The 25,227-nt window shown below is 42.6% G+C and overlaps 1 protein-coding gene across 6 annotated transcripts in view; it reads right to left on the minus strand.

The window, feature by feature from the left end:
• Nucleotides 1-296: 296 nt before the first annotated feature.
• ST7 (suppression of tumorigenicity 7) overlaps nt 297-25,227 on the minus strand; it is a 252,485-nt gene continuing 227,554 nt past the window's right edge. For 4 of the 6 annotated variants that reach the window (XM_065939228.1, XM_065939230.1, XM_065939232.1 and 1 more), the window contains 4 exons: nt 24,356-24,506; nt 14,080-14,172; nt 11,241-11,380; nt 9,162-10,185 (listed from right to left, as the gene is read on the minus strand). In XM_065939228.1, the coding sequence (XP_065795300.1) occupies nt 10,066-10,185; nt 11,241-11,380; nt 14,080-14,172; nt 24,356-24,506 (504 nt within the window). In that variant the 3' untranslated portion in view covers nt 9,162-10,065. Of the gene's footprint in view, nt 678-9,161; nt 10,186-11,240; nt 11,381-14,079; nt 14,173-24,355; nt 24,507-25,227 lie in introns of those variants that run through there. The other 2 variants (XM_065939229.1, XM_065939231.1) reach the window with 1 other exon arrangement.

Genomic DNA, 25,227 nt, shown 5'->3' on the forward strand with positions numbered 1-25,227 from the left:
CTCTGTGAGTAGAGTCTGTGAACCAGAACAACCTGTGATGGCACATACTTTTCATTCATGCTTCCTGTCATTCATGCTGGAAGTTTCTTTGCATATTTGGCCTATGAGGGCACACAGTTTGGAGCTGAAAAGATGGTGCTTTTTTGGTGCTTTTTAGCCAAAGAGAGTCTATTTTCCAAGCCAAAAAGTGCCAATGGCCTGCTGAAATGAGTCCCCTCAGCTCAGAATACCATCGTGTGGCATTCAGATTTGGGGGCATTAGCAAATTAAATGTAACCTATAGGTTTATTTGGATACCAACGATTTTAGGGTTGGGAGACACGACTAGTTGCTGCAATACACAAAAGTTTATTTTTGACTTTTTTTCTTTTCTGAAGGCAAAATATAATAGAACTGAACATCAGTGAATTTTGTACAACAAAAACAGCTTTTAATATGGAACAGACAGTTCATGAAGGTTTTAAAATCCTGGAATGGCTTCCCTTTTTCAAAGTCATGCTTTCTTGCGGTCCACGAGGAGTTGGCACAAGGAGACGGTGTCGCCTGCTGGGCGCGGTGACAGGGAGGACGGGTGGGCTCCCCTAGATCCGAGTCAGCTGGTGCCACAGGCTGGAAGGCAGGATGCTCTCCACTTTTTCCATGACAAAGTTTAAGGGGGCAAACAACGTGCTGAGGAACTGCGGACAAACCAGAAGAGCACACAGTCAGGAGAGATCTGGTTTATTCTTTGACTACATCGGGTCTCAGTTGTGGCACGTGGGCTTAGTTGCTCCATGGCATATGGGATTTTAGTTCCCTGACTAGGGACTGAGCCCATGTCCCCTGCATTGTAAGACATATTCTTAACCACTGAACCACCAGGGAAGTCCCTCAGGAGAGATCTGGTTCAAAACTATAAAACCAACCTCTCCAACCCATGCTTGCGTATTAAGTCTCTGCATCATAAAAAGTCCCCAAACACTATGATTACATATTTATGTTTGCAGGAAATACTGGTTGATGGACAAACCTGCATTCCAGTTTCTGTTCCCCACCCCAACCCCGTCACCCCCACCCCGAGTCCTGATGGACAAGGGGAAGAAACGTTGGCTGACAGGCCCTTCACTCCTTGGACAGCTGCCCTCAGAGAAGAGGCCTTCCAACTAGTCTTCAGGATATGAGGCTGCCCATGGAGATGACCAGTGCCATCCAAAGGGACAGAGGACGGGTGGTGAGTGAGCAGAAGAGCTAAAACAAGGCGACAACTCCTCCACCTCCTTGTCTAGTTATAGAGCTTTAAGTGGAAAAGGCAACACCAACAAAAAGTCCAGTCTGTGGGATGGTTGTGAGCTGCTCTGGGAGCCTATGATCTCCCGAACACCTGCAGCCCATGCTTCTTTCTGAAACAGCTGCTCAGCGGTGAGCACCATGGGAGCCTGGGCGAAGCTAGCAGGCCAGCCACTCCATGGACCACACATCCTTGTGAAAAAGATGCTCCTCTGAAGAGACCTTCAGAATCTCTTTCATTTGGTTACTGAGTTCCTTTCTGTCTTTCACGTAGAGAATAATATTCTTGAAAAGTGCCTTTTAAAAAAGCCAGGTGCCTCACCTAAGACTCATTTAACATGATTTCAAGTCTGTTCTTACTGTATTCTCATGAAGAATCAGCCTCTTTCCACAAGCCATCAGCAGCTGGCAGAGGAAGTGCCTAAACCCAGCCAGGTACCAGACGGGTATCTGGATGGATTCCTTGCTCTCTGTTCAGAACCAAGGTATCTGGTCCTCATACTGTGGAGTCCTTTGTCCCAGTCCCCTGTAGAGAGTACAGCACAGTCTACACCACCAAGAATTGCCCACAGAACTGCAGTGTAAGACATGAGTACATACACAGAGTAGAAAGCATAGTTCTGAGGCCAAACTGGCAGATATGCTTTTAATCAAGTTAAAACAGGCTCCTCTACTGGTCACATGTTCTATGGACTGCAGGTCCTCAGAAAGAAGTATGGTAGGCAAGTTTCCCAAATTTACTTGACCTCAGAATCTTTACTTCTTTTTCAAAAAAAAAAAGAACCAGTAGAATACAAATTGGGAATGCCTCTACCACATTATGGCAGGATCATCAAGGGTGAGATTTGTGTAATGAAAACTCGAGAGTTTTCTCTATGTTGTCTTCTCTATGTTGCCTCTTTCACAACAATTGAATATATTTACTCAGTAAGGCACTTAAGTACTGGGTGAGATATAGAAGCGTCTAGGACAAAAGTCCCACTGTCGGGAAGGTCAACGCCTGGGGGAGGGGGAAGGGAGCTACTAGGAACTGTACCCAGCAAAGTAACAGTACCAGGTGGACGCAGCAGAAGACAGATGAAGAAGCAAAGCACGGGGAAAGTCAAAAAGGGAGAGAATCCATTCTGTTGAAAGGAACAGGGGGAAGCCGAAAATGACGTGACTAAAATAGTCCCCAGTGGATGACTGGGGTATGAAAAAAACAGAGATGGGATAAGAATAGTAAGGAAAGAAATGTGAGCAAGGCGGGGGATGCGGGTGGTGGATGGAGTGGGGGGCTCCAGGCTCAACGAACAGCTGGAACAGAAACGGGAAAGCAAAGCAGCTAGGAAGACCAGAAGATAATAAACAGTTCAGTTTTGCTGGAAGGGATAGAGGAAGAGTGCTAAGAAGCGAACAGAAGAGCGCTGGGGAGGGCCTTGAGTGTCAGTTTGGACTTGCACTTAAGAATAAGGCAGCCTCTGGAGAGGGTGTGGAGAAAAGGGAACCCTCTTACACTGTTGGTGGGAATGCAAACTAGTACAGCCGCTATGGAGAACAGTGTGGAGATTTCTTAAAAAACTGGAAACACAACTGCCATACGACCTAGCAATCCCACTGCTGGGCATACACACTGAGGAAATCAGATCTGAAAGAGACACGTGCACCCCAGTGTTCATCACAGCACTGTTTATAATAGCCAGGACATGGAAGCAACCTAGATGCCCATCAGCAGATGGATGGATAAGGAAGCTGTGGTACATATACACAATGGAATATCACTCAGCTTTTAAAAAGAATGCATTTGAATCAGTTCTAATGAGGTGGCTGAAACTGGAGCCTATTATACAGAGTGAAGTAAGTCAGAAAGAAAAACACCAATACAATATATTAATGCATATATATGGAGAAGGAAATAGCAACCCGCTCCAGTACCCTTGCCTGGAAAATCCCATGGACGGAGGAGCCTGGTAGGCTGCAGTCCATGGGTTCGCAAAGAGTCAGACACGACTGAGCAACTTCACTTCACTTCACTTCATGGAATTTATAAAGATGATAACAATGACCCTACATGAGAGACAGCCAAAGAGACACAGATATAAAGAACAGACTTTTGGATTCTGTGGGAGAAAGCAAGGGTGGGATGAGTTGAGACAACAGCATTGAAACATGTGTATTGCCATATGTGAAATATATCGCCGGTCCAGGTCCAAAGCATGACATAAGGCGCTCAGGGCTGGTCACCTGGACAACCCTGAGGGATGGGATGGGGAGAGAGGTGGGAGGGGCGTTCAGGATGGGGGACACATGTACACCCATGGCTGATTCATGTCAATGTATGGCAAAAAGCACTACAATATTGTAAAGTAATTAGCCTCTAATTAAAATAAATTAACTAAAAAAATATACAATGCAGAAAAGTCTCTTCAGTAAATGGTGCTGGGAAAACTGAACAATTACATGTAAATAAATGAAATTAGAACACTCTAACATCATACACAAATAACAAACTCAAAATGGATTAAAGACCTAAATGTAAAAACAGATGCTATAAAAATCCTTGAGGAAAACAGAGGTGGAATACTCTTTGACACACATCAAAGCAATATCCTTTTGGATCTGTCTCCTACAGTAATTAATGAAAATAAAAATAATCAAATGGGACCTGATCAAACTAAAAGCTTTTGCACAGCAAAGGAAACCATAAACAGAACAAAAATACAACCTACAGAATGGGAGAAAATATTGGCAAATGATGCAACCAACAAGAATTAATGACCAAAATATACAAACAGTGCATAGAGCTCAACAAAGGGGGGGGGGGGGAGATCTAAATAGATGTTTCTCCAAAGAAGGCATGCAAATGACCAAAAGGCACATGAAAAGATGCTCAACATCACTAATTATTAGAGAAATGCAAATCACAGCTTCAATGAAGTATCATTTTATACCAGTCAGAACGGCTATCATCAAAAAGTCTACAAACAATAAATGTCAGAGAGGGTATGAAGAGACAGGTACCTTTTGACACTGTTGGTGGGAAAGTCAACTGGTACAGCAACTATGGAGAGGAATATGTGTGTGTGCGTGCTAAGCTGCTTCAGTTGTGTCCGACTCTGTGTGATCGTTGGACTGCACCTTGCCAGGCTCCTCTGTCCATGGGGTTCTCTAAGCAAGAACACTGGGGTGGGTAGCCATTCCCTTTTCCAGGGGATCTCCCCAACCCAGGGTTAGAACCTGGGTCTCAGGCATTGCAGGCAGATTCTTTACCGTCTGAGCCAGCAGGAATTATTATTATTATTCTCTAGAAAACCAGTATAGAAATTTCTTTAAAATCTAAAAACAGAGGTACCATATGACCCTGCAATTCCACTCCTAGGCATGTATTCAGAGAAAACCATAATTTGAAAAGCTATGTGCATCTCAGTGTTCACTGTAACACTACTTCCAATAGCCAAGACCTGGAAGCAACCTAAATTTCCACTGACAGACGAGTGGATAAAGAAGTGGAATAGTTACACAATGGGATATTACTGAGTCATAAAAAGGATGAAATAATGTCCTCTGCAACAACATGGATGGACCTAGCAATTATCTTACTAAGTGAAGGAGGCCAGACAGAGGAAGACAAATATCGTATGATATCGCTTATATGTAGAATCTAAAAAAAATGATACAAATGAACTTATATTCAAAGCAGAAATAGCCCCACAGACATAGAAAACAAACTTATGGTTACCAAAGGGGAAGGGGGAGGATAAATGAGGAGTTTGAGATGAACACAACGCACTACTCTGCACAAAAGAGATAACCAATAAGGACTACTGTGGGGCACGGGGAACTATACTCAATATTTCATAACAACCTATAAGGGAAAATAAGCTGAAAAACTATACATATATGTACATATAATATGATTATCTATTTCTGCATTTTTTTTCCTTCAAAAATAACTAATTTCCACCCATGCTCATGTGAAAACAAATTAGTATACATCTTCAAAAAAAAAAACAAACAAGAATAAGGCAGCCTCAATAGTTCTCGAGTGAAGGAAGGATGGCTTTGTACTCCAGTAGGTGCTAACGCACGGCAATGCCTGGCTTTCTGAAACTGTCCTTGGCTGGGCGCTCAGCACCACGTGGCTTGCTCACCCTACTAACTGGATGGCTTGCACATCTCAGTTCAGAGCTGGATGCAGTTGTGGGAGATCCCAGACCCAGGAATAAGTGATTACTGCCCACGCTGCCTGTGAAAGAGGCTGTAAAATCCTAGTTCTGAGAGTGTAATATGGAGCAAGTCTCCTGACTCTATCAGTCCAACATAGTAACACTGCAGAATTTAAAATGTACATACATAGCATTTGTTTGTAATCAGAGACTGTCAAGGCTCCATAACATATATTTGCCTGTATGTAAGAGTCCCTCCCATGAAGAGGAGCTAGGTGCTAAACTGGTCTGGATGACCCAGGCATCCTGGCAAGAGTTGGAAGATGGGGCCCGATGAACATTTTGCTGGTGAAGGTGTCATATCCTGAAAACCTGACCAAAAACAGATTTATAACCACCAAATTTGTGACTGAGGTGGGAAGGAATGACTGATGCATTAACACGAGCCAGAGTGGTTAGATGAAATGCACCACTCAAAGTCTGAGTTTTGGGTGGCTTTCTAACTAACGGGGTGGTGGGGACACAGGGAGCCACAGCATGGGTAGAAGAATGAAGGAAGATGCTGTTACAAGGCTGGTTCAAAATAAAGGCCTGCCTGTTTATTTGCTTTGTTTTGGGCCTGACTTGGATAAAAGGAAGGCCTCTGGAAATTCAGTGGCAAGCCTTGCTCAGCTTGAGGTCTGCAAACACCCCTTTCCACATTGGGCCACAAGATACAATGAACCCTGTGCCTGTCTAGACCAGACCTGTGCTTCTCAACCAGGCTCCACAAGAGAAGGAAGTCCTAATACCGCCCGTGTATGTGGTCATTGCTCTTCCTTGTATCTAGGATGTTCTATCCTTGGGAGAATTGAGGAAAGAGTCCTTTGAGCTGTTTCCTAGAGATCCTAGTTCTCTCGCATTCACCCAGTTGGGATGCGCACCCTTTGATACTAGGTTACCTTCCTCCTCAGTAGCGCTCCTCACATCCTCTTACCCGTCCCTCACCCATACGGAAGAAGCAGCAATGTAATAAGGTGCCTGTAACCAATAAGCTCTTTTCACCAGTGGCTTTCATCAGGAGGTACTACAAAAAAAAAAAAAAAATTTGGTGGAACATGCCTTACTTCCTTGGGATGCTCATTTATATTTCTTTGCAAGTTTGAAAACCAGTCAACACTTTCTGGCCCAAAACTCAACCAATGCACATGGAGAAACAACAGTTTCACTGAGGGACTTGGGAAATGTTATTGCCTGAAAAGTTAAGTCTGAATGAGCAACACCAGGCAACCCTGGAACAGCTCATCTATCTCAATGTCCAAAACTCCTGTCCTGAGGGCAGAGATACATGGTCCAAAACCCACCCATTGTAATTTAATGTCTTGTGGTGAGAAAAAGCAACTGAACTAATAATAAAAGAGAGAGACACTTCAATTGCCTGATCCTCCTTTTCCCAAAACACCATTATTTAGAAGAAGGTCACGGCTCACAACATGCTTCATTAACATTTGAAAAGCCTCTGCTTATCTGAATAAGTTCCAGGTGCCCTACTGCAATCAGACAATTGACATTTCACTGTAATCAATATCAGACTTCAAAGAGGTCAGGGCCTATAAGCTGAAGACGAGAGTCAGAAGTCAGGGGGCTGGATCTCAGGGAAGGAGAGAGACCAGAGGAGTAAAGACAGGGCCCTTCAAGCAGAAGAGGTCAGCACGCTGACCTTCCCACATTCTGCGAGGGGCTGGGTTTGGAACGATCACTTATTTATATGAGCAACCTTATCTTGGTAACCAAACATTCTAGGAAGAGTTAGTTCTAAGTCATTGAGGTAGATTAGATTAGGCGGGGAGAGCCAGTTGAAGCCTCTCATTTTACTATTTTCCAGTGGCTCACACTTGGCTGCGGGCTTCCTTACTGGCTGCGTACCAACATGTAAACACACTGGAGAGTTCCCAAGCTGCACGCAGCCTGGCGGGTGGCAGTGCAATCTCTCTCCATCTACTAAGTCATTATCCCAGGGACATTATCTCAGGCGAGGGCTGAGAAAATCATTTTCACAAGCTGCAAATGGTTGCAGGCAGCCTTTAGGGCAGCTGTGATAACCTGTGGGGGTCTTCACGAGGGGCCTGATGAGGTGACAAGAGTGAAAATGTGGCAAAGACTCAGGGAGGGGGGGGTGGGGGGAGGAGGAAGGAGATGGGGCTTGTCTCCTTCAGGCTATCCATCTTCCTTCCCCACAAAATCTCTCCAGACATGTTGGAAACTGCTAAACCTTAATGAAGGGGGAGATGAATGTGATCCTCCAGGCAGAGGTTTAAAAGCAAATTTATCTGAACTACATTTGAAAACTGTGAGTAGCTGACCAAACTATCACACCTTGATAGCAAATAAAATAAGAGGACTGTAAAGGCAAATTTATATTTTATTTAATCATTTGGTCTCTGACTCAAAACTAAAGCTTTGGAAACATTAAATGAGGAGAGTGGCCCCTGGTCTAATCTGTAATGAACACATCTTTGCGATATTGTGGCAGCGACGCAGCCTAACCTAGGGAATGCCCAGTTGTAGTCTATGTACTATCTGCCATTCCTTCTAGCCCTGTCCCTGGTTAACGCAGCTTCAGGCAGTCACTCCATATAATACAGTGGTTCTCAGCCCGGGCTGCACACCCAAATCACCAAGGGGGAGCATCTGAAAACTCAGATACCCAGGCTGCACCCCAGGCCAATTAAGTCAGAGTCCCCCAGGGTTGGAAGATCAGGCATCAGTAAATTTTAAGCTTCCCAGATAATTTGAAGGTGCAGCCAGGGTGAAATGACTGGTTCCTAGAAAGCAGTCACCTCAATGGCTCTGACACTGCACCATGCATCCACAGATGGCTGCTAGAAGGCTGGCTTTCATGAGGCCAGTGTTCTCTGAAGGAATAGTCCTCAACCCATCCATCTTCATAATGAGTGGTGGGTGGGGAGGGAGCTTGTTAAAAACACAGATTCCTGGGTGCTAACACTCAACACTCTGAACTCCCAGTGGTGGGGCCAGGTGAATTCTGTGCACATCAGAGGCTAAGAATAACTGTCCTGATCCCAAACTCCCACCAAGAGCTGTGTATTAGTTTAAGGAAGAGTACTGGGCCAATGACATTGTCTAATGTTGTGAATATACTCTTATTTTAAATTTCACTACATTATACTCTAATCTACCAGACTTTTGGCAGGTACTTTAATTCAGAGGTTGGCTTGGGATAGAAGCAAATAATGAATGGCATAGGCTCACAAACTAGGGAGTATCCACAGTGGAAGCTTAGACGATAGTGGGTTCAGGAATCATATCATGTTAAGGAACTTTAAGATATTCTGTCTGAAAAAAAAAAAAGATATTCTGTCTGAAGAAAACAGAAGGTAGTAAGTTAGAAGTAAGAGGTGGCCATGAATGTAGTAACTGCCTCATGAATTTCAAAGAGGAAGTAGAGTTGTTCACTATAGTTTGGAGAGTAGAATAGGAACATGAGTAGAAATTAAAGGAGGGCAGACTTGACCAATAAAAGGAAGAATTCTGAGTGATCCAATAATGGAACGGACTTCCAAGTTGAACAGGTGAATGCCCCATGGCTAAAAGTATTCAAGATGCATCTAGGTGAAGTCCATCAAGCTTTGTTTAAGGTCCCTTTCAACTCTTAGCATCTATGATTATAATTATAAAAGAAGAAATGCTAAGCTGTATCTGAGTTTTTACTCTGATTCTTTCTGCAGAAACCACTACCATTTATTCATTTAACAATCATTTATTAAAAACCTACTATGTGCAAGGCAAAGTTGTGGGGATACAGAGATGAGGAAGACACAGTCCTGCTCACAAGGAGCTCACATTCTAAAAGGGGGTTAGACAAGATTTTAACAATTATAATACAGTACAATAAATGTAATAATATAGGTATTCGTGGGTGGGGTCAGAGAGGAAAGGTGTCTAACTCAGCTTAGGAGGAACTCAGAAAGGAAGCCGAGTATAAAAGAATAAAGAGGCATTAGTAGACTGGACAAGTGCTGGTGGGAATGGGGAAGGGCATTCCACACAGTGTGAATGGAAAGTGCAAAAGCTCTGGGGTGCATAAGAGCCTGCTGCATCTGGGAATGGTGAGAAATCCACTGTGGCCCAAGAGCAGCGCCTGGGCAAGAGTTGAGAGAGACAAGCTGAAGAGGCAAGCAAGGGCCAGATCACAAAGGACCTTGTGTGCCATGCTAAAGGTCTGTGACTTTATCCTGATGTTGGGGGGAAACCATTGGGGAAATTCAAGCACAGAAGTGACATGCTCAGATTTTCTAAAAAACATCATTCTTGGGTCAGTACAAAGGAAATCCTGGCAGAGGATAAGCCTGGAAAAAAGGAGGCCAGTTAAGACTCTTGCAAGAAATCACAGAGATCTAAACTAAGAGAGAGTCATGGGGGAAGAAGGAAGATAAGAGGTGAATTCCATCTACTGACCGCCGAGTGGCTCAGGAGGTTAGATCCAACAGACTGTGGAAACAGACAGATGGGATGTAAGGGGTGAGAGAAGGAAGTCTGGGAGGGCTGCCGAGTTTCTGGCTTGAGTGACTGGGTGGATGTCAGAGCCACTGGCGGAGGTCAGGGATACGGGAGGAGGAGCAGTTTTGGTGGTGGGGGGAGGAGGGTGATGAGTTCAGTTTTGGAAATGTTGAGACTGAGGTGCCGGTGGGATTTCCAGTTCATCTTCAACACGCATGAAAATACTCTCGCAATTCCAGTCCCTGAACTCTGCCGAGCAGAAAATGTCAATCATCTGGAAAGGGATTAAATCAACCCAGCCAAGTTAGAAATCATCCTTTCTGACTCTACTTGCCTTGAAATCAGAATGGAGTTCCAGGGAAACAATTGGTATTCTTTTTCTGACTCCTTCTGTTTGAAACTCCTCTGTGGCAAAATTAGTAAACTTATCCTTACTGTGTGTACAGGTGGAAATAGTCAGGTTTCATCAAGGAAACACTGGTTCTTGGTTGTCAATGCAGATGACTTTTCTTATTAAAGCTCTTCTCCATAACCATCTTTTTTTTTTTTTTTAGAAAAGAATGTAATAGTCATTTTATTTAACTCAATATATCTAAAAATAACCATTTTAACATGAATTCAGTACAGTAACTAATGAGATATTGTATATTCTTTTCCAAGACTAAGTTTGAAATTTGGTGTATATATTATAGTCAGTCCATCCCTTTTTAAAAATTTTTATTGGAGTATAGCTGCTTTACAATGTTGTTAGTTTCTATTGTACAGCAAAGTGAATCAGCTATACATATACCATAACCTTCTTTAAAGAGTCTTAATGGATTCTGATATTTCTAAACATTATATTTCTATACTTATTAATACTATACACCCTTCACAGCTTCTCAGTTCATCCCCCAAACAATTTAATTTGTTGATATTACAACTTTTAAAATTTAAATCATCTTTGAAAATGTAAATTCTATCCTTCTTGAAGGAAAGACCTACAATACCTAAAGATTAGAAATAATGTCATTCAATTTATATAAAACTGAATAACCTCCCAAATATTTTTCATTTGCTAGGATTTCTTTAATTCTTCATGTAATTCTTTTAGAACTCACACATTTTTGGGGGAACTGCTGAGAATTTTTTTGTATGTGAAATGAGGCAAGGCATGCAGTAATAAACAAGCTACACTTTCTCATTTTGATTCCACTGATGAAGTCTCAGTGAACAAAGGATCAGTACAAGCACACTCACTTTTACACGACCCTCCCCCCTTTCTCTTATGCTGCTTTTCATGACTTTCCCTGCCGCCTGCCTGAGGCCTCCCCCTTGGCAAATACTCACAGCTTTTGCAAAGACCCCCATGAGTTCCGGGAACTGATGTGTCAGGAGGGCCAGCATGGCTGTGAAGGAACACAATCCAGCAGTAAAGAGAATAAAGAAGGGAAGCTCCTTTTTGGGGTAAACTGAGACTTCATGGAAAGCTGTGGAGAAGAACAAAAGGGAAGTGTTAGAGTTGCGGTGAAATGCACTCTCAGGGAACTTCTCTAGGTGGGACAGACTCTTCAGAGCTTTGGCTGAAGCCTTTTGGAAAGGAAAAACGTGGGGCCCCTGCATGAATGAGTGCCAACATCTTTGCCAGCCTCTGGGACCTAGTGCTTCTCCCAAGTCCATATTTACCCTTCAGGACTCTATCCAGGGCATGATGGAGCTAACATGGGGATGTCACATGTTCGTGGGCAGGGACAGTGACACTATCTACACCTAATACACAGTATTCCTTTCTCAAAAGGAAACACAAACAAAACTTTATTCAAATTATAAAACACATGTTCACTGAACAAAACGTGTAAAATCCAAAATTAAGTATCCTGAAATAAAAACTCTTCTCTCTAGGTTGTCACTGTCCTGTAATCTTTAAATCATTGTCATAGGGAGATACTAGTGTGTATGTGTGTATGCTAAGTCACTCAGTCGTGTCTAATTCTTTGTGACCATGGACTGTAGCCCGCCAGGCTCCTCTGTCCATGACATTCTCTAAGCAAGAATACTGGAGTGCGTAGCCAATCCCTCCTCCGGGGGATCTTCCCAACCGAGGGATCGAACTCGCATCTCCTGTATTAGCAGGCCAGTTCTTCACCTCTAGCACCACCTGGGAAGCCCAGATATTAGTGTAGCTTGTATTTTTCCCTGGTATAATCTAACTATATCAGTGGAGGATACCACCCTGAGGGAGAGACATTTAGCAAGGACCAACCATCCATCAATGATGGGAGATTTTAGAGCTTTTCATAACTTTTAAATCAAGTGACCTGCACAGAGAGAAAAGCACCAAAGGCTGGCCCCGCGGAAGGAAGCCATGTGGCCGTGTGTGAACAACACTGCCATTCCAACCAAAGGACCAAGGGTCTCCATCTTCCTCAGGAAACCCAAGGTCTCAAGCCTTTCCTCGGCCTTTCAACTCTAAGCCCAAAACAAGAGAGGGTAGAGGGCCAGGGAGGGACAAACACCAACAAGCACCTCAACCTGAACCCAGGGATGTCAGCCTGCTCGGATTCTCCTTGGGTGGACGTGTGCTCAGGGCCGCCGTGGACGCCGCACCACTAATGTGCTGGACGCGGGGAACATGTGAACCCACATGTTCCTCTCATCCTTACCCGCACCACCCAGGGACTGTGAAGGGAAATCAGACTTGAACCACTGCGTTCAATTAAATCAACGTGAGTCATAATTTTCTATTCTAGGACCGTAAAGATTATTCCTAGACACTATCTTTTAAGAACTATAATCTTGTTCTAATAGTGAAGCTATCCCCCATGGAAACGTGTTTGAACACAATTAAAACATTTTAAAACAATATACTTTTTAGAAAACTGCCTTTCTTACCAGAAATCAGAAATGCTAATAAGGATCTCCCTGAAGGGAGAGCTGAAAGGAAAAAGTGTGGGCCCATCACAGACCCTGTTTCTGAAACCAAATCTAATGCAGAGTGAGGCACCCAACCCCTTGACACAGTAAATGCAGATGGTGAGGAACACCATACCACTGAGGCCGCCAGCTCCTGAGGTAACTCGTCACACAGCAAAGAAAGAAGAGAGCTGCCTTCTGCTCCTTCATCCTGAGACGGCAGCTCATTTTGCACCTGGACCCCACCATTTTGGAGATTTAAAACCGTCTTGAAAAATGTGGTCATTGGACAGTTTACAAGCACCCAGGGCTCCAAAGTTCAGCTGGTCCTCTGGGCAAAGCATCTAACTATGTTAGAGCTATGAGATGTGATAGAACTGGGGCTGGTGCAGGGTGGGAGTAGCAGGAGAGCGGACAGGAAAGAGAAAATAGTCAAAATTTGGAGCTTATTATCTGAGGGAGAAAAGCATGTCCTAAGGCAGGGCCACATGAAGGGCCTGGACACGATTCCTTATACACAGTATAATTTGATAATAACTATTCAGCTGGAATTGTCAAAACAATGTTGGATTACAGTAAACCAAATCATACTTTCCACGTGCGGTACAGGCCCTCCAACTGCCAGCTGGTAAGGCCCTCGAGGGTAGGGTTTGCCCTCTGCCTGCTGTGGACCGGGCTGAGGCTGCATGTGTGCCCTGCACACACCCCCCCAGGTCACTGCATGCCATCCAAGAGATGCTTGCGGGAAATCGTGCCAGCCAACAGCACTGCATCACTGCAGGAAGCATGCCCACCTGGCCCGCAGGTCTGTTTCTGGTGGCAATGCCAGCATCCTCATGCTGCCCTGCTCTCCCCGCCAGACTCTTTTGCAACTCCTCTGTTTCTACTTTAGACTCCAGTGTGTGCAGACTGCCTCTGACCAGCAGGAGAGCCCAGGCCAAGCCCCGCACAGTGGATCGGCCCAGCAAGGGGCATCTGCCTCAAACTAGGGTCTCTGTGCTCAGACCGGCCAGGACATGATGTCTCTTCATCTAAACTTCAGTCACCAGGGGTCTTTCCCTTTGATGAATCTGGAAAGACGTGGAGGAGCAAGAAGCCAAGCCTACACACATAACTCACTTTAATGCTTATGCTATCAAATGAGGGCAGGGTTTGGGAGAAGAGTAATAGAAGACAAGGAACATCATAAACATTTATCATTCCCACCTCTTTCTATCCCCGTTGTCGGAACACCACCCTCACCAGCCCAGGAGAAGAATACGGAGGGGAGACTTACATGGAAGCAGCTCGCGATCTGCTGTCTCTGTACAGATGGGGTAGGGATAAAACAGATGCCCCTTTTCCAAGGGATAAGGGATCATCCGAAAAGCTGAAAAGGAGAGACAACATGTTAGAGGCACAATATTTGTCTCATAACATTTCAACTTCATGAAGAGCATTTTGAGCATTTTTATAATGGTGAACATTTCTACAAGTAACTTTCAGAAAGAATGGAGACTTACCCACATGCTGAGGCATGTGCCAGAGAAACTGTCAGAGATGTGTTATGACAAATGACTCACACATTAACCTCACACTACATATCTGGACAAACCTCACAACACTGGGTGGGGATGGGGGTGCAGAGGAGTAGGCAAAGCCATCAATTCCAATGCCCACGGTTTCCTCAGCTATAAAATATTATGAAAATGTCATGAGCACTAATTCAATATAGCTCAGCTGAGGGTAATAACACAAACCTGGATGGAAATGCTTCCCCAAGAAGCAACGTGGACTGACTTGTGGGAGCATGTCACAGATGCACAAATATGAAAGGCATTCTAGCATGTCTATTTTAAAAATATGTCTAGGTGGATTAGAATTCCAACCAAGATGGATAAAAACAAGAATCTAAAAGTGCATGACTTGGGAGGTATTTCTAAACTTTATGAAACTTTTAAATCTTCAACATCATGTGGGGGAAAAAATGGATCTGGAGAGATTGAGTATCTGTATTTTGAGGATGTCAGGCCACGTAAGCTCTGCTTTTGGGGCATCAGATAACATTAGGTCTCACACTGAATTATGACTTTCCAGTCAATCCATCTCTTCCCATTTTCACATGCGTTACTCTCCCTGTTACAATGTCATCAGCATGTTAGTCTCACTGTTCCTATGAACAGTACTCGAGGAGGTAATTTTTCTTCCACAGATGTCCGGCAACTACAGCATGCCATAGATATGAAATATAAAAAAACTAGACCCTACACTGGGAATGTCGAATTACGATCCTTGCCTTCCTGTGTGGCAAAGAGGGATGGTGGCAACACAGCAAACCTTTCAGCCTCAAATGCTGCATTTCAAGGACTCCTAGCTATGTCCTCAGCTGTGTAATTACCAAAGTCTTCTCAAAATGCTGTCAATGTACATATTTGTCTTTTGCATACTTATTTCAAACAGAAATCAGAAACAAAGAATGTTCTCCCTCACGAGACATGACAAGGTTCCATTGTAACCAGCATCAGTGCACATATGGTATTTATTCTGGTGTCTGAATATTATTTAAAAGTAAAAACATTATGTATGTGATCCCAGCATTTGGAATGCAGTCAATCTGCACCACAGTGCTATCACTCTGAGGTTACAGCACGTTGCCACAGAGAATATAAATCACTACAACGTGGGATTAGAGTAGAGCCAGTTTGCTGGCAGTTGGCTGAGGTAAAAATGTTATCAATTTTCCTCTTGTAACAGAAACCTCTTAAACAGAGATTAAAACATTAAAAACACCCCAGACTTTAACTCTTCTTAAAATGAAAGGCTCACCCTAGTTCAATCAGACCTTCTCTTTCATGCAAACCAAGATGACTTTTGCCCATTACAGCAAGCAAGAGAGGGGTTCCCTGCACAAGTTGTTAACACACAAAGATTACTTGAAGGAACCAGCATTTCTCTCAGTAGAACTAGGCTTGCAAGAGAAGGAAAAAAATTACAAAACCAAAAAAACAAAAAACTCACTTAGTGCTTTATAGGATACACTAAACTCTCTTCTGGGAAGCAGGGCATTTAAACTGCAATATGGCAGGATTTTAATACCATTTCCCATAAATGATGGCTGCTATGAAAGCATCCCAAAAATGTAGGAAAACCTATATGGAAGGTTTTTTTTTTTTTTTAATCCAGATTTTCATGTGCACTAGGGCTCCTGTAATTAAGAATCTGTCCAGGTTCATATGATATAAATAAACCCTCAGTTTTCAAAGTGGCTATAAATTGAATGCTAAATTTTATTCAAAACTGAAGTCAGTTTGCACTTCAGGGAACAATTTTTTAAATGAAATATAGGAGTGCGAGATCTTGAGAGTGTTCAACCATAGAAATCAAATGGTTGGTTGGTGTCTTTTTAATCAGATACCAAATGTTTTTTACTCCAGTATTTGGCATGCATACAAAGTTTGTGCATCAAGTTACTCTTTCCCTTCTAATCAGTTCTGGTCTTTCTGGAGAGGGTGAAGACACTGATTATATATGATTCAACAAAGAATACACACACACTCTTCCTGTACCATCCTCTGCCCCCAAGCCCCGTGATAGTAAGGATGCTTACGTGCCCTTAAAACTTCTCTTTCTCATGTCAGTTGTCATTTACATCGAGTTCATAAAATAATGCTAAGACTTTTGGCTTCACTAAACAAAAGCAAACACAATTTCTGTTTGCAATTCTATCCTTTATCCACCCTGCTGGGTGGGGTCCAGCAAAGTGTGAGATAAGCACTGGAGGTCTAGAAGGAGTGGGAAGAGGCACCAGACGAGCCGTGCCAGCTGCACCCCCCACCTCCTGGTCCTCTCACTGCAAATATGTATAACTGCCCCACAAGGACCTTGTGGCTTTAGTTGAATGGCCAGAACGTTTGCAAGTGCAAGTAGTAAGACACTGATTTAGCGGGGCAAGTGAGAATGAAAAAAAAGGTCGTTTGAACTGTTTTATGAATTTGACCTATTTCATGAGTGACTAAAAACCTCCTAAAATATCTCCATCCAAAAAAAAAAAAACAAAAAACCATACATTTCAGAAGAAATACATGAAAATTTACGTGCATTTGGTTAGAAAAAAAACAAAAAGTCTGGACTATTCAGTGTTGGTACATGGAACCCAGTGGCATTTTTGCCTTCTCCTTTTGCGCCATCTCCTCCCCTGCCTTGGTTTCCACTGCGCCTTTGTGGGAGAGGAAAATGAAACTGGGAGCTGCTTAGTGAACACAGCAGGCCCTCCACAATAACGTGTGAGACACCACACTACTGCCTTCTGGCCTCACCCAGACACATTTCCTAGACGGGTTTCAAGCCTATGTCAGTGTTGCACCCATCAGAGACTTGACCAATTCTGGATAAAGAATCAAGAGAACCAAAGAATGGACACAAGGATGGATACATGAATAAGTTAACTCTTGATTTTCCCACTGAATTCTAATGACCTTTCATCCTATCCACAATATAGGCAAGGATAGAAGGCAATGTTTGATACTTTGCCTATGATGAATTTTCAAAGAGGATCTCAGAGAACTTTATACAGATTGTTTGCAATACTAAGAACTGAGTTTGAATCCCAGCTCTACATGGTCAAAATGTGAGTATCTTCCTTGTATAGCAGGAATGTGAGCCAAGCACGCCCTGTTTCTGGACTGATGGAGCTGACTGCTCAGGGTGGGAAATAGATGAGACAATAATCATGAAAACGAGTGAGAAAGTTCCCCTGTGATAGCGTATACCTAATGGGGTAGCAGTGGAGGTGACAGCTCATGACGAGCCAAACTGGACCAGGCTGACAACTGCATGACTTCGGGTGGGTCATTATTCTGTGTCCAGTGGGTCATTTTACATGTCCATAAAAATGAGAACACCAAGCATCTCGAGAGGCCGTTAAAGGGCCTACGTGTGACAGCAGAGCTCAAGGTGTCTACACATAGTGCCTGACTGCTCAGGGAAAGTTAGTTTTCTCTTTACGTTCCCTTCCCACCAACCCCGAGCTCCTACTTGCTCTGTCAGGTCAAACTCTAGCTTGTAAGTACAAATGCTGCTTATCTGTGAACAATTAGCAGTACAAATGATAGAATAGAAATTATCATCAAAACCTACATTTTACATTCTGCTGACTATAACATAGGCAATGGCCATAAAAGCTCTCTGTCTTTTGTGAGGCTTTGGGGACAACAACAAAGAAAATGCAGAAGTCAAAACTCTGGATTCTGATCTATATTTTTTCACTATCTAGTTATATGGCCTTGGAAAACCACTTTCCTCTTAGATTATATGATGTTCTATTCCAATTTCAAAGAAAAATTCTAGAGTTTCGGAGCAGAGTCACTAACTTGTTACTGACCTGTAACACTCTAATACTCTGTTCCTGCTTCCATGATAGCACTGCTCCTACCCACACTATATGTTACACATACATGTGTACACACACACACATTGTTTCTCCCAAAGCATTTCAGAGTCTTACTTATCTTGATATCCCCAAAAGAATACCTATAAATGTTCACTGAATAAAGGAATGAATAAATTAATGCTCAGCAGGGAAGAGACAGAATTTTCCCTTTAAAAGCCCCAGTGGATCCAAATTATGGTCAGTTGCTCAAAACTGAATAAGTGAAAGAAGCAAGCTGGTTCTACTGGGCAGTAGGTGGGGAAGCATCATACAATATCTGGAGTCCGGTTACTAGTATAAGTTGGTTATGGCCAGGGACTTCAGCTGCCATTGTTTTCTCCCAAATTATAAAATTAGGCCTTGGATCCATGGGCTGAAGGGTGGGAGAATTTCTCTTTTAGCAGTCCCAAAGGTGCCAGGCTTTCGGAGGAAAGGTTTGATTAGAGGAAATGCCCCAAGGATCACATCTTACAGCCAGTAGCATTTACCATCAGGTTCAAAGAGAATAAATTAGAATCAGAATCTCATCCTTTGCTTCAACAATGGGCCATTTTCTCCTCTCAAAGGAAAGATTTGCCTTAATCCCCCTAAGAAACACCACCGTCAAATCTTATACATTATTTAGTGAATTTTTTGGGAAAAAAAAATCTTGAAAAAGAAAATAAAGATCAAGTGAGGAAGAAAATGGAAACAAAGAAAAGCTAAGTGATTTACCCCATGGTATTCTAGTCTTCTGACATAGGGAACCTGAAAATTAAATCTTCTCCAGTTGCAGTCAGCAGACTACCTCACTTTATAAAATAAATACAGCCAAATCAGAGCCTTGAAAATATCAAGGCAGGACGGAGATAAGGCCGCATCAGAATTTAATACAGGTAAATTAGAAGATGTGCCATTTAAAACAGGACACTATAAGGCGCAATACCATTGTAATTAAAGACATAGTTCAAACGAGTTTCCTCATTCATGTATGTTTTTTATATTCAACATATACTTGCAGTCATGTGTGTACATGTTTGTGAAGATAACCAGAACCTACAGTGCTTAAAATAAATATAACTCAGATAATATGGCGGTTGTGTAATGAACTTAGGAATATATATATATATATATTTTTTAGGAATATGTTTTTAAATCTTAAATAAATTAAAACTTTTCCTCTTTCTTGATTATCTTACTTTGAGAAACACATTGTGTAATTTCAGGGGCTGGAACAGTGATGAATCAAACATTTTACAAACCTTTGAAATGCTGATGTATTTGTGGTTGAGGATTCAGGTTTTTTTTTTTCAAACCACCATATGTTTCAAACCCAAACAATCTCTGCCATGCATCAGCTGGACTTTGGGGTTTTATCAAAAATGTGAGTTATTTCAGCCTGATTGGTGGGAGACTCACTTAATTCCACAAGATGACTAATGCTCCAACATAATAAACTCATTAAAAAGCAAAGAAAACTATACTTCATCCCCACCCCTAACCAACACTACTGACATAAGTAAGGCTTCTAATTCTTTTTTAAAAGATAAAGTGAATTTTTGAAAGAATACTCACTTTTAACATGGAACCTAGTGAAATTAGGTACTGTTACCTTCCTCCCTGAATTCTCTTTCTAGTGAAAAAGAGGAAGTGGAAGGGAGTTGGGGAATGGTCTTAAATTTCAGAATGAAGAAAAAAAGTATTTAAAGGTGAAAACCTAGACTCTGAGACTGGCGATGTCAAAAGGCGCCACCCAGTGGTGAACTGGAGGAAGTGCAGCCTCCTGAGCTTAGGCACGGGCAGCCCTAGGGGAGCCCCACTGACCTCCAGAGAGGGAAAAGCAGGGTTCCTGAACTGTAGCAGCCCTCAGAGGGACTGCCCTGAAGCTCACCAACCTGCAATAGGGCGGTGGCGTTCAATACCACCAGCGCTTCACAGTTCTCAAAAAATGGGTACGTTAATATCACTAAATGGGTAGCTGAGCCAGAATTCCAATCCAAGTCTTCTGATTTAAAATCCAGAGCTTTGATGCCTCCGCTTAACTTAGAATGGACACAGATCTAGAAGTCTTGTCAAACAATTGCACACAACTGCCTGAAGTTGGAGCGGTAATTCTTTCTCCTAAATTTCAAGACAGATTTATAGCTTTGTTTTTTTTAAAGAAAGACAAAACTGTTTGTAACGAAAGATTATTTTTTAAATACATGTATATACATATATACACATGTGCATATATACATATAAGTATTTATGCTTGAATAAAATATATATGGTTGTTGTAGAAAGTTTGAAAAATACAAATATGAAGAAAAAATCACTTAAAAATCTACTTAAAGGTATATCTATTTCTAACCTCTTTTACCTTTGTTCATACATAGAACGTATTTTTAATATAAAATTGGGCTCATTCTGTATTTTAAATGTTTAAATCAATATTTAATAACAAAATATAATTTTATATAGCATGATAAGCTTTCAAAACATTAGAAAGGGCATAGGAATACCCCAGTCTTATGTAAGTAGTGGTATAAACTGAGGGCTTCTAAAGAAATGTTTCAGAGATGACTTGCTCCTCTTCTCCTTAATCTATCCAGGTAAGGCCTAAATAGCTGGCATTACAGAAAAGAGCAGTGAAGACACAGTAAACCTGATTCTAACATCAGTGCCTGCAGACATTCAATAGGTTGCTCACCTCAATGAGCCTGCTTCTCTCTTGAACATCTAAGATGGCCATCTTTGTCCTGCCTGACTCAGAACTTTATCAGGAGTCCATGAAATGATGGAAATGCAAACCCTCTGTGAATTACACTGTTACAGAAACACTTTTCAAGGTTCTTGGGATCCTCTACTAAGGTCCCTAATTAACTACTAACTAAGGTAGTCAGCACCTGGTAAGCACTCTCATGGTTCTCTTTTCTAAAACTGAATGGTATGACTCTCTTTTTGAAAACCGAACAGCTGTGTAATTTCCTGGCTTGCTTCTTAATTATCTATAAGTATTAAATGCAGAGTTTGCCTTCCATATAGGTCCCTGACTACCCTGCCATACTGTTTTATGTCTAAAAACTCAACCCATCTAATTTGAGGTAATAAAGTGTTCCACCCATCTAATTTGAGGTAATTACATCCCCCCCAATGTACCTCACTGCTTGATGTGGGGATCACTGTGTCACTTCCCATCTCTCACTGCCCTTCCCACTGTTTCCAAAGCATCTCCCCATTGTTATCTGGTAATATGGGGTAACTAACTTCCAAACAGAATTTTTTCATTATTTTTTATTTTTACAGTTACGCCAGTCCTAATACTGTGTCTTTATCATTTCTTGCCCCACCCCTCTTCTGACCTTTTCTATAGGACTAACTATCTTATCAATCAGATCCAATCAATAAGCTTCTATTACTATATTTCCAAGATACCAATCCATAGATTGAAGGTCAAGAAGCAACAGTAGGAACTGGACATGGAACAACAGTCTGGTTCCAAATCGAAAAAGAAGTACATCAAGGCTGTATGTTGTCACGCTGCTTATTTAACTTATATGTAGAGTACATCATGAGAAACGCTGGGCTGGATGAAGCACAAGCTGGAATCAAGATTGCAGGGACAAATATCAATAACCTCAGATATGGAGATGATATCACCCTTATGGCAGAAAGCAAAGAAGAACTAAAGAGCCTCTTGATGAAGGTGAAAGAGGAGAGTGATAAAGTTGGCTTAAAACTCAACATTCAGAAAACTAAGATCATGGTATCCAGGACCATCATTTCATGGCAAATTGATGGGGAAACAATGGAAACAGGGACAGACTTTATTTTTGGGGGCTCCAAAATCACTGCAGATGGTGACTGCAGCCATGAAATTAAAAGACACTTGCTCCTTGGAAGAAAAGTTATGACCAACTTAGACAGCATATTAAAAAGCAGAGACATTACTTTGCCAACAAAGGTCTGTCTAGTCAAAGCTTTAGTTTTTCCAGTAGTCATGTATGGATGTGAGAGTTGGACTATAAAAAAAGCTGAGCATCAAAGAATTGATCCTTTTGAACTGTGGTGTTGGAGGAGACTCCTGAGAGTCCCTTGGACTGCAAGGAGATCCACCCAGTCCTATCCTAAAGGAAATCAGTCCTGAATATTCATTGGAAGGACTGATGTTGAAGCTGAAACTCCAATGCTTTGGCCACCTGATGTGAAGAACTGACTCATTGGAAAAGACCTTGATGCTGGGAAAGATTGAGGCCGGGAGGAGAAGGGGACAACAGAGGATGAGATGGTTGGATGATATTACCAACTCAAAGGACATGAGTTTGAGTAAGCTCCGGGAGTTGGTGATGGGTAGGGAGGCCTGGCGTGCTGCAGTCCTTGGGGTCGCAAAGAGTCAGACACAACTGAGCGACTGAACTGAATCTATACAGATGTTCTTACTTGGTAAGCCAATTTGTCCATTTAATTTTACCATGACTAATACTAGGTAAGGCTTCTCATGTTCAGTCTTGCTGGGCTTTATCTCTTTCTTTCTCATGTTTAAATAAAAATTCCTTTTGTCTCATCTGTATAGAACACCATAAATGCAACAATAAGCCCAAGCCAGAGAGAACTGTGCACGTGTCCACACACACCCTGAGCAAGAGTCTGCTGTCTTAACACATCCAAACACCAGGACCAGGACACTTGGAGTAGGTTATTACACTAACAGAGTGAGTGTAGAAATATCCACCAAGTCACCACCCCTCAAGTTATAAACAGTAAGTGATTTAACTAGACTGGCTACAATTCTCTGAAAAAGTATTTTCAAAACAACTAAACAAAAAACTTGCAATCAACTTGAGTCCTATCTCTGTTGAATTACTTTCACTCCATCTCATTTGGCTGCTCCCACCCCTTTCCTGTACCAGTTTAGATTCCTGCTGGGTTAGGGAAGGGCAGGAAAAGGGAAGAGTAGAAGATTGGCAAAATGGAAATGGAAGGAACAAAAATAAACAGTGAAAGGGATTAAAAAGACGTTTGCTTGTGAGGCTGATCAGAGTAGGGGTGAACTAAGGAAAACTTATCAGAAGACTCAAATTTCTTTTCCCCCATGAAGGGGGGAAAAACCCGTGCTACATGTTATGCTTGTTTTGCTTAAATTTATGATAACAGTGTCAATATACATATTCAATAATCCACAATCTTGAGCCCTTTTCATTCTCCCTGACAGCTCCCCCCACACACTTAGCACTGTTCACAGTGGCCTTGCTTATTAAGCTGTCTTAGTTCTTCAAGGCTTGGTTCAAATCTCATGTGACCCATAAGGTTACCCATGACTGCTCCACCCCATAGGTCTCTCCCGTCTGAAAAATCATTGAGCAGCTGCTAATGCTGCTGGTTACTCCTTCCAATCGGATGAGATGCTTCTCTGGGGCCGGGAGCATGTCTCACTCACCATTACAGCCGCTTCTTCTCACACAGAATGATGGTGTCAGCAGCTGCTCAGATCAATGTATCCCCACATCCATCTAACAGGCACTTCTTCCTCAACACACAAGGCTACCCCTGCCACCATACTAGGGTCCAGCTGTCCTGAGGCATAACTGCTGCTCCCTTTTGTTTGGCCAACCAAGCTCTCCTGGAGGATAACTGTGGCTCTTCAGCCAGCCCTCCCAGAAAGGCCATCTGGAAGGGGTCATCAGAGCCCAGCAAGGGGCCTGGCTCCATGCCAAAGACTCCCATGATGCCGAGGTGCTGTCTGGGTCTCCAAGGAGAGTTTACGGGAGTAGAGTGCTCCTCTGATCTCTGGGTTGGGAAGATTCCCTGGAGGAGGGCGTGGCAACCCATTCCAGTATTCTTGCCTGGAAAATCCAATGGAAAGAGGAGCCTGGCAGGTTGCAAAGAGTCGGACACGACTGAGCACCTAAGCACAGCATGACTGCTGGAACAGCCCAGATCCACCCCCTCCGCTGTGTAAACGTGTCTTTTTGAGGTGCAGAGGAAACGTCACCAGAATAATACCCACCATCACTGGGAAACCAGAGAGCCAGAGTGATTAACCACATCTCTGTGACGGAATCACAGAGCACAGCTATAGATATGTAAATCTTCATCATTCATCACAAATACTCAGGGCAAAAACAGCTTTAGCATGTTTTCATGCTTTTAAAACAAAATGTTTCAAAGAAAGAAAATTACTTACTGCCTTCCCACGTGCAATGGAGAAGATTCAAAGCTCCTTCCACCCTCTTCCAGTGCGCCAGATGGAAGAACGCATATGCTATCGCTTCACTGTCCCCTCGCTTCAGGATGTGTTCTGGGGGCAGGATTAAGCTTTTCATTTCTAGTAGGTACTGAAATTTTAAAAGAGGCAGGAGACAGATGCGTTAATACACAGTAATTTGGAATTCAGTATTGAAAATAGAAGGTAATTTCCCCAAAGCCACTGTTCATAAGTGTTTTCTCAAACCTGCAACCTCAATACCACATTTGAGGGCAATTACGGAAACATCTAGCAATCCAAAGTTTGCTGACAGATAATTAGCCTTGTACTAGTTTCCTACAGTGAAGATCAGAGGCTTTCAGGCTAAGATATTCTAATCAAAGAAATATATACATATAGACTCAAGCAGAAAAAGAAAAATTTAGAAGATACGATCATTTGGCATAATTTTGTAACCAGAAGCAAAATACATGAAGCAAACACATGAAGGTTAAGAAGTCATAAGCCTAAACCAACTGCAGTAGAGACAAGGATGCCGAGCACTGCCCATTAGTTTTCCTACACAGATCTACCAAGGAGAAGGCCAGGGTCCTGTGGAGAGGGTCACCTGTAGCTCCTCAGATGCTGGAGAAGGAGGGGTGGCAGCCTGGGCACAGACAGGAAGGCCCAGACGGAGGGAGCAGAACAGACCCCAAAGCATGTTCTTCCTCTGGCTCCTTTCAAACACTTCAGGGGCCTCAAGAGCACAGGGAGAGGATGGATATTCTTCCTGGGGGCTCATAGAAGACTAAGTTTCCATCTGTATTCCTTTGTGTTTACTACAGAATAGAAAGGGAAGCAAATTCAGGCTG

The sequence above is a fragment of the Muntiacus reevesi genome, chromosome 6, assembly GCF_963930625.1.
Source record: "Muntiacus reevesi chromosome 6, mMunRee1.1, whole genome shotgun sequence".
In the NCBI taxonomy this organism is placed as follows: Eukaryota; Metazoa; Chordata; class Mammalia; order Artiodactyla; family Cervidae; genus Muntiacus; species Muntiacus reevesi.